The sequence below is a fragment of the Oryza glaberrima genome, chromosome 9, assembly GCF_000147395.1.
Source record: "Oryza glaberrima chromosome 9, OglaRS2, whole genome shotgun sequence".
NCBI classification, from domain to species: Eukaryota; Viridiplantae; Streptophyta; class Magnoliopsida; order Poales; family Poaceae; genus Oryza; species Oryza glaberrima.
This window is the reverse complement of record NC_068334.1, coordinates 664,670-674,984: the sequence shown is the minus strand read 5'-3', so window position 1 is coordinate 674,984 and position 10,315 is coordinate 664,670. Positions and strand designations below refer to the sequence as shown.

The 10,315-nt window shown below is 42.0% G+C and overlaps 1 protein-coding gene across 1 annotated transcript; it reads right to left on the bottom strand.

Annotated features, from left to right (window-relative positions):
- Positions 1-675: 675 nt before the first annotated feature.
- On the bottom strand, positions 676-7,936 carry LOC127784758 (DNA-directed RNA polymerases II, IV and V subunit 3-like). The gene is made up of 3 exons (XM_052312125.1): positions 7,319-7,936; positions 6,210-6,447; positions 676-1,208 (listed from the first exon to the last, which is right to left on the bottom strand). Exons 1-3 carry the CDS (start codon positions 7,810-7,812, stop codon positions 948-950), a joined length of 993 nt encoding a protein of 330 aa, XP_052168085.1. The 5' UTR covers positions 7,813-7,936; the 3' UTR covers positions 676-947.
- Positions 7,937-10,315: the final 2,379 nt, after the last annotated feature.

Below are 10,315 nucleotides of genomic sequence, written 5' to 3'. Positions count from 1 at the left end.
AGAGGACTACCTAGTCCCTCCATTTCACATGCTTTCGTCGCGAGATGGAGAAAAGAGCCCAAAAACATCCCTCGTGAAATTTGCGAGCCGATTTGGCACGGTTCCTTCGTACAAACAATATTATTGTACACATAAAGGAAACCTACAGAAGACCTAAAAAAGAAAGGCAATAAACGGACAAGCTCAAGAACCGATGAACTTTACGAGCAAACAGACACCAGCCATTGTTTTTTCACCTACCAATTGCTTACCAATATGAGCATCCAAAGCCTACAGTATCAGCATATCAAAGATGCATTTTGGATCAGATGGATATTGCCCTTCCATTTTTCTTGTCACACCGCGCGCACACACATACACTGATACTAGTATGCAAGATGCAGGAAAGATCCAACATTTAGGTCCAAAATATCAGTACATTACCAAATCATTTGGTACATCCATCAAGATCGTAGTACTGATCCACATGCACGCGCGCTTAACTCCACGCATCTCGCTCAGCGAATCCATCAATCCATCTAGTACCACCACTATTCAGCAATTAACCTGGAGATGTACAGCATTAAACGCCACATTGCATTGAGCATATGAATCTGGGGAGACCTGCACAAAACCCAGCATTCAACTCAGCAAGCCGTAGCATATACCGTAGGCCAATCAAAACGACGGGTTGCAAGTCCCAAAGACACATCACAGGTGAACAGCATTCAGTATTACTAGCAGCTCCACATTTGTCCCAGAGATGAGCTGGCTGGTGTGTCGATTTGCCATCAGATTGAACAGTAGTCTAGTGCGTCCACACAAAGTTCCAGCACAGATTTAATGGCACAGATCAGGGAGATTACATGTACTAGATGATCCAAACGAATAAACCATCATGTTTTGCCTCTAGCACGATAGTTAGAGAAGCCTACTTTGTGGGTAACACAAGACAAGCAGCTCTGCTCTTAGCCTCCAACAAGGTGGGCACCAAGCTCGCCAAGGTCAGCATCGTCATCTTGTAGACGAACAGCATCTAACTTCTGCCTCAAGACCGTGATAGCGTTCATGATCAGCTCATAAGCTGTGATGGCGCCAGTTGTTTCAACAGTGAAGATAAAGCTGTCCTCCTTAGCATTGATCTCTATCAATCCGGGCTTTCCCATGGCATCTGCTTTCTTGATGACCTCATCATCGTATGTATATGCCTCTGCATCCTCAACTACCACCTGGTAAAGTCACAGAAAATTAGAGCTCTGTGGCAATCATGATTTGTTCCAATACAACAGATATGAAGAATCTTATGCTGTTAGAGTACAGCTATAATCAGCTATAAGTAATATTATGTTCGAGAAAAGAAAAGTTATAAGTAACATTCTTAAAAACACAAAGCTCCACAAGCCTACTCATATGTGCAAACTGAGAAAATCAACAGAATATATGAAAATAATTTGAACAAATAACCAGAATAAACCCCAGTGTCTTGTGGAAGAGCACATGTATCTCAAATTTTAGTATCTAAATGTGCTTTTCCATATAATAATCTATACGGGGAAAGCTTATGGTGGAGCCTATACACTAAGTAAGTTTAGAAATTCCCAGTGGAGTTTATGCTGTAACATGCTTCCTTTTTTTTTTTTTTTGCTAGTTGGACTTATTAGATAGCAGGAATGAATCATTTGGACTGGTAGTCTGGTATACTTCGTTAGCTTTCATGTGCACTCCAATTTATAAGATAAAAGATTTGGGAACATCTTCAGTTAGTCCACATTAAAAAGGTAAGTGAGTTTCTATGAAAAGCATCACCAACATCTATAATTAGCAGTCCAAACAAAGCAAATCCAGTAAAATAATGTTTTCTTTCAGAAATAGGTGCGTGCATAGTATTAAGTTGACTAGTCGTGCTCGTGCACTAGTCATAGACACTCGTTGCTCCCAATTTGTGCAACCAACTTGATTTGGATGGCCATTGGGTATCTAGGCAACTAAGTGCAACCAATTTGATTAGAAGAGAAAGGACGTGGGAGGATAAAGAGGCGATGAAATTAATTGAAAAGAGTATCCAGGCTTTGCTTGGAGGCCTGGCCCATCCGGCCCATCACTAGGGAATAAAGGAGAGAGTGCAATTATGTTTTTATCCCCCATACACATGGATTTGTGTTCCCTGTTTTGCCATCACAGTAGCAGCAAGAAGTTATAAACTTGTCAGTAGCAGCAACAAAGTCAGTAGAAGGCATCTTTCTGGGGCTAATGTGTTTGGGGAATCAGGGATTTAAGGGAGGGCATAATCGTGGATCGCAGCCAATAACCCATCGCCCTGACACCGTACCATACCAAAGAGAAGGGGAGGGTTTGTGTTTTTTGTTTCTCTGATTACCTTTCATCATAGGCATAATGTACTAGTGGTTACCCCACGCGTTGCAGTGAAAAAAATTAGAAATACTTAAAAAAAACACTTGAAGAAAACAGTTTGTAATGTCTAAGAGGACAAAATTTTAAGCTTGATAGTAGGTGACAATGGTCATGGAATTGCGAGTGTATATTACACAAAAATTGTTATGTACCAAACATGTGAGGTATTTAGTGGCTATAATTTGTCTAGGTGACATATATGGTTTTAATGGATATTGAGATTTATAGTAATAACTACACTAAGTGGGTTGTAAATGCGCATGACACATGAATGGTTGAGATCAAAACATGAGAAAAATCCAAAGGCTAATATTTTCTTGATGATGTGACTATGCATGTCAAGCTTTTGGTTCCAATTATATAGGATATATAGATATAGATGAGAAGTAATTTATAGGAGAGGACCTAACAAATCGTCTAATATTTCTTAATATATTCCTAAATATCAACCAAATCAACTGACAAATAAAAATGCCTATTGTAGCATAAAATGGTACTGGCTGAACTCCAGCCACAGCCAGACAACTGCTGCCCTGGGTGGAATGCCAGCGGCAATAGTGCTGGGCTGCTGGCCCAGAGAGCGCATTCCATACATACAGAGTGTAGTCGTCGAATAGTTGGCAATTCAATGGCTCAGTGACTTGAATGTACTCCGTACAACTTAATAACGGATGCACAAGGAACAAGACATGAGAGCAGAGTGTCCAAAGCATTATTAAGTAATCCTGAGGAATATTTCTCATATCATTCACAAAGCAAAGCACCCAAAGCAATGCACCGAGCAGCATAACATGGTTTAACATAGAAATACAGTGAAATAACAAAGATCCAATTGATCTATGGGACAAATGAAGGCTCGTTAAGGAAAATGATGTGGTCTAGTGGATTTTCAGTAAAATTGCTAAAATTGTCAAAAGCTCTTTTATTGTGGTCCATCTATCCTCTTACGAGGGCAACAATAGATACTAAATGTTGATTGTCTGTGCTTTACTTTGCTTCCATTGATACATCATTGGCAAAAACACAGTATCCTTTGTAAAATAAACATGTGCAGCACATGGTGCGAAAATCAGAACGGACGAAAATCAAAACGGACAGCTGGTTTGACCAGAGATAAACCAGAATTGGAGGATTGTGCGATCTGGATGTGAAAAATGATTGAAGAGACGATAAACCAGTAGGGACAGGTTAGCCTGTGTGTTGTGACAAACATGGGTCAAATAAAGGTCCCATTACTCGTGCGGAGGCCCATTGTGCCTATTGTGTCATAATACACATAAAAATTGTGCACGCAGGGGCTCGAGCTTTGGGTCAGCTGGATGGAGTTTAACTCAATTGGCCACCATGCCAAGCAGCTGGTTATGTCCTATGGGGAACATGCAATTTAAATAAATAGTTTTGAACCAGCCAAACCGGCAGTCAGACCACTTGGCCGGTCACCGGTGGCAGTGAACCAGGGGCCTGAATGGTTAAGTGACCAGTCCAAGTTTTCTACTATGATGCAGCACACCAAAATCAGCAACAATCATAAATAAAAAATGGGTTCACATATCAGCGGAAGGCTAAAATTTGAATTTTTTTTTAAAAAAAAAAGAAACAGCCAAGTTATACAGTACTAAATGTAAATATACAGCAAAACAAATTTGGTATGACGAAAAGTGACTGTACTTTAGCCATTATATGAAACATAAATTAAACATCATTAAAATTTTCCAGTTTTCTTCAAACTTCCATTATACTATCCATACTTCACTGAACAAAAAAATACTTCCTCCATCCCAAAATATAAGCATTTTTAGCATAGTGACAAGTCAAACTTTTTTAACTTTGACCATTAATAGCAAAAAAAATAAAAAAGATCGATCATGTAAAATTGATGTTACTAGATTTATCATTAAACAAACTATCATAATACGCAACTCTTTTTATTTAAAACATCTTACTTTTACAGATATTGTTGGTCAAAGTAGCATATCGAAAACCGTGTCAGAGTCCAAAAATACTTATATTTTGGGACGGAGGGAGTACTAAACTTAATTCAAATAGGGAACTTATTGCTTTTTATATATAATACAAACTTGAATTTCAAAATTAGAAAATATTGCTCCATTCCTTATTGGAATGCAACAATTGGCATTCATAGACTAAAAATGGAAACAATTGATTTTTTTTACCATTACCACGTATCAGGTGTTTCAACATGAATGTTAGCCATTGGATCTGTGAATAATGTATAGTTCACAATGACTTGGCGTACTATAAAAGTCCAAATGACAAACAATATAAACTTAACTTTAGCATGAAACATTTTAGATATGTTAATTCTCCAGCACATGTGATGCATTCAATGTGGTAGAAAATGAATTACTGGTTAATGCCAGTAGTAGGTGTATGTGATTTGGATGGCAATGGGTTAGTTCCCTCCAAGAAGGCAATATTAAAAAAAGGGCTTCAATGAACCCAGGATGGGAGTACTCTGAGAATTTAGGGATGTCCTGACAATATGTAATAATAGGCCTAAACAAAAATATTTTTTCAGAATTTTCTGACCCACTCAGGGTGTGTTAAGTTCACGCCAAAATTGGAAGTTTGGTTGAAATTGGAACGATGTGACGGAAAAGTTGGAAGTTTGTGTGAGTAGGAAAGTTTTGATGTGATGGAAAAGTTGGAAGTTTGAAGAAAAAGTTGGGAACTAAACCAGGCCTCAGTGTACAAGTTTCATGTGCATGCTCGCTTGCAGCTGGAGGAGCCTGCATGCCATCCAGTTCTTCACTGGGTTTGGCAAAACGGGATGACCCGGTCTTCATTACCCCTACTTTGGAGGCTTACGATAGAAAAGTAGGCTAGGGAGTTTTTTTGGTGTCATTTTCATGCAAGGGGCTCTTTTGAGTGATACCAGCACTTACCATTTGCTCGAAAAAGTGATTGGGTTATGGCAAACAAGATTGAACAGAACAATTCTGAATTCCACATCTTTAACAAATTTTATATTTAAAAACAGTATCTGCATAGTTTTCCCATAGTTCAGTGTGCAATGTGGACATCACAATTCCTGAATGTTCATCAACAATTTGAACATAACTTGGGAACAGACAAAACACAAATTCATCGAACATGCTACTGCACAATATATCCAGGCAAAAACATTGTTACTCATTTAGTTTGGTAATAGAATTTACAGAAGATTACATATACTAGCAACAATGCAATCCCAAGTACTTCCTCCGTTTCACAATGTAAGTCATTCTAGTATTTCCCACATTCATATTGATGTTAATGAATCTAGACATATATGTCGATCTAGATTCATTAACATCAATATGAATATGGGAAATGCTAGAATGACTTACATTGTGAAACAGAGGGAGTAGGTATCAATTTTCATTAAAAAGAAGATCAGGTACCAACCTAAAAATGTGATCACTAGAGAACTTAACAATACATGTCATCACTGTATATCAAATGCAATTTGATAGATCAGCACTCAAACCAAGGTATTAGACTATAGCTAAGCATAAAAACTGATAAGCCACAACAGATGACTGTAGTGACAAACATTGTCACTTCAGTGACGGCTTTCTATAACAGAAGTGCCAAAGACTCAGTAGTAACAGACTGTAAGACAATAGAGCATGACATTTTAAAACAGCGTGCCATTTGAAAACAGCAAAACATATCGATCGCTATCTAAGTAATCAAATATGGCTACCTGTGTTGAACTCTAAAGCTTAGATGGTGATATCATGGGGGGAAAGAAACCAAATTATCAAAAAAATAAAAGGGGGTTGGGGGGGGGGGGGGGTGAAGAACATGCTGACCTGTTGAGTGTTGGGATCAATGTTAAACACTTTTGTAGGGCTACTCTCAACCAAATTTCGTTTTTCCTCGAGTGTCAATGTTTCCATGAGTTCTTCATTGATACGTATTTCAGGCTCATACATGAAAGTCACAGTAGCGGCAGGGGACCACTTGGCATGGTCCTTGCCAATTCCCTTCCTAGCAATTGCTCGGAGCCTGAGCTCTTGGCCCCGACGCAGCTTTACAATTAGTATGCCCCTGGAATTAAAATATTATAGGTTGGTTGTTTGTAAGTATTAGTTCAGAAAGAGAGTACACTTACAGCTTTTCTGGCATTTAAAAGAAAATATAAGATAATAAAATACAAGCAGATGCTCCTAATCTAACTAGACCAATCTTGAGAACAGAAAATACATGTATGTCGGCATCATCCAAATATAAGACTGGAAACAATGACCTGCAGTCTAAATATGGAACTGATAGGAATGTTCCCCACACTAGATATGTTAATTTGGAATTTTGGGCATTTGCTCAATGCTTCACATAGGAATGAAAAATGGAAGCAAATGAACATATGGTGTACTTGCAACAAAAGCCTTGGATAAGAGATCACTGCTAGACCTGGGTCCGTTTGGTCACAGGGGGAGCTTTTAGGGGGATTGGGAGTTTAGAGGGATGAGGCTATTAACTGTTCTGTTTGGTTGGGAGATATGAGTTTGGGTGGGATGGGGATGAGAAAAATTGTGGGAGGAACTCCCTCCTTTCTAATACCTGGGTAGAGGGTGGTAATTGGGAAGGAATTCCTCCTTTACTTTACCTAAACAAATCTCAACCATCCATTTTCATTTAAGATCTAATCTATAGCTAAACTCCTTATCGATTCCCACCATATCTGCCAAACAAGAGATTGGGACTAAAAAGCAAATTTCCATGTTAATCTCACCAACAATTCCCTCATCTAAACTCCCAATCCTCTTCCCTAAAGTTGACAAACAAGATAGTCTATAATGTTAAAAATAGAGTCAACCTGTTCCTAACAGCATTTTGAACTGAAATGAGGAACAGCATTTTGAACTGAAATAAACTTGCAATAATATCCATAATGGGGCAACAGGGGAGGGGGTGTTGCCTCTGGTCAGCAGCAGCGGCGGTGTCGAAGGGTTCAGTTCCGCCGAGAGCGTGCTGGTAGGCCCTAGCCTGGTCGACGGGGCAGACCTTGGGGTCGGTGGAGCGGAGGTCGTTGGAGGTGACCTCGAGGGTCTGGTCGGAGTCGGTGGCGCGGGCGGCGAGGTGGAACTCGACGGAGCAGTACTCGCAGGAGCCGTCGCCGTCGCAGGCGTCGCAGTCGCGGGAGAAGCGCATGGCCATGGCGGCGGCGGAGGTGAGGGGGATGAGGCCGAGGCGGTGGGCGATGAACTCGTCGTTGAGGACGGAGGAGTTGACCTCGATCTCGACGAGGTCGATGGCGACGGTGGGGACCTCGGCGATCATGACGCGGCGGAGGGCGTTGGCCATGCTGGCGTCGGTGTCGCGGAGCTCGAACTTGGCGTAGTCGTCCTTCAGCTCGCGGATCCGCACCCGCGGGAACCGCTGGTACGACACGCCGCCTGCCGCCCGCTCCATGATCCTTCCGCCGCCGCCGGAGACAATCCTAGGGTTTCGCCGCAAACAACACAACTACGGAGGAGGGGATGGGACGGGAGGGTTTTTGATTTTGGGGAAAAACCAACACCCAAACCCAATAGTATAGGCCGAGGGAGGAGGGAGGGTTTACCCTCTTCATTTGGAGCTTGTATTGCTCTTGCGGCTGCGGGTGGGGCCATCTGGCAGTCTCGGCTCGCGGTGTCTCATCTCATGGTTTTTTTTTCGAGAAAATCCCTGGTATGCCCATGAAATCTCATCCAATCCCTTTCATGCCCTTGAATTTTACTCAATCTCCTCTGTACCCCTCAAATTTCGCTTTGATCCCTTCCATGCCCCTCCCGTTAGGTTTCCGTTAGAAATGGTAATCAAACCGTGTGTTGTATTGTCAGTATTTTTAAAAAATACTAAAATGCCCCTCCAACCCTAAGTCTTATCCCCTTTTTGGTCAACTTGCCTCTTATCCACTCGACTCGAGCGGCCTCCCGCGCCACCGGCTTGCAGTAGCTAGCGCTGCCGTTCCGCCCCCCTCCGGCCGTACGCGTCACCCTCCCGCCTCACGCGTCGTCGTCCAGCCGTCTTCTTCCTGCCACGCGGGCGTCGCCCTCCCACCGTGCGCGTCGTCGTCCAGCCGTCCCGCCGCCCTCCCGCTGCGCGCGTCGTCGTTCAGCCATCTTCTTCCTGCCGCGCGGGCGTCGCCCTCCCACCGCGCGCGCCGCCCTCCCCGTCACGCACGTCGTCGTCCAGCCGTCTTCTTCCCGCCGCACGGGCCGCCGGCCACCGCCCTCCCTGGAGCAGGAGGAGAAACCCCAAAGGAAGTTGGGGATCTCATCAGTTGGGGATCATCTAGCTGGTAAGTTAATCCTCTTCTTTTCCTGTTGATTTGTTGCACTTCTTATTGGGGGTGGATCTACCAGACCTAATCGACGGCGTGAGTATCCCAATGATCTGCCTCTCCTGGAGCTTCCTTGCAAATGCTTGGAGACCAACAACACTGCCTAGGCCTAGGGCACTTTATTACTAGGAGTTCAGCGACATTGTCCAACCTCTATTTGGAATTTCCCATGCATTCCCCGTGCTGTTTGTTGCAAGCTTGTGCTGTTTCTAGCATCGACAAATTTTGGTCACTCGCATTGCCTTGGCAAGAGCAGCGCTACAGCCAGCAGCTGAAGCTAACAACAGCCGAGACGACAAGCGCAGCGTTTTTTCCCCTAATGTGTTAAACTATCGAATGATTTAGTGCTTTAGCGAGCCCTTTTTTTTAATTATCATGGCTGCTCCAATAGTTACACCAATAATAGCATACTCTCCTAGGTTAGGCAAATTTCTTTATTTCATTCTACATGGATTTAGATCAGTTAGGTATATAACAATTTATTTTCCACAGTCAAAACTTTTATTTCACTGAGGACAATAGTACATGGAACAATAGCTCATGTTCAAGTATATCAATTAGGTAAGTAATTAGATCAAGAGACATAGATCAATTATGTCAATTTGCTGGCATTATGTTGTTCTATGCAATTTATTCTCAACTCTCTTTTCTAGATCAAGATCACTTACTGGCTCTAATCAACCTGAGCCATCTAACATGTTGTAGCCTTGCCATGTCTTGGAGATAAAACACCTACCGTTGCACCAAAAAAGGCGAAGAGCAAAACAAAGGGAAAGCCATCACGTTCTGGTACTCCTGATAGCCCAGCTATGTGCACAAGGAGCAAAAATAAGAGTCCTGCAATGGGCACTAGGAGCAAAAGAAAGCTTATGGACTAAATCATATATATGGCTTGCTGATTAGGTTTTATTTTGGTACTGCCATTTCTCTTGTGGAGGCTGCTGGGTTTTGTTGTTGTGATGCCCTGCAAAGTGCTCTAGTCATAGTTGACATCTCATTTCGCTATTGTAAGGATTGCTTTCTCATGAAATGTCCCTGTTATGGACATACTGTTATGGACCTTATGCCATTGTGCTCCTGATGTATGGAATGAAAAGTTGGTTTGGTTCCTGCACTACTGGGTTTGGAAATGGAATTGTGTGTGCATGATATGAACTGTTATGTATGGAAAGGATTTTTTGTATGTCTCTATAGTTATGTATGAAGCTATTGATGCTCTTATTGTACTAGGTACAGAGGATCCAATTTCTTCTATAGAGGAAACTCATGCATGTTGCTTTTCCTCATCCTATTATTTTTCCTAAACAAAAAGATATATTACATTTTTCAGTACCACAATAAATTTGTTATACACTCATTTAGCCTCAAAATACACATTGTTCAGTCACCATTTGTTTTATTTTTTTCAATCTAGCTGTCGCTCATACGGAAGATACACATTGCTCACCCTATTGCAGAAGGGTATTTTGGACATTTGGAACCACACTTAACTGCCAAATGAAGGAAACCTAACGGGAGGGGCATGGAAGGGATCAAAGCGAAATTTGAGGGGGTACAGAGGAGATCGAGTAAAATTCGAGGGCATGGAAG

Coding starts and splice junctions, on each gene's coding strand:
- LOC127784758 (XM_052312125.1), bottom strand. CDS start 7,812: ATGGAGCGGGCGGCAGGCGGCGTGTCGTACCAGCGGTTCCCGCGGGTG. Junction 6,448..7,318: donor GCCGCTGCTGCTGACCAGAG/GCAACACCCCCT, acceptor TTTTAATTCCAG/GGGCATACTAATTGTAAAGC. Junction 1,209..6,209: donor TTGATCCCAACACTCAACAG/GTCAGCATGTTC, acceptor TGACTTTACCAG/GTGGTAGTTGAGGATGCAGA.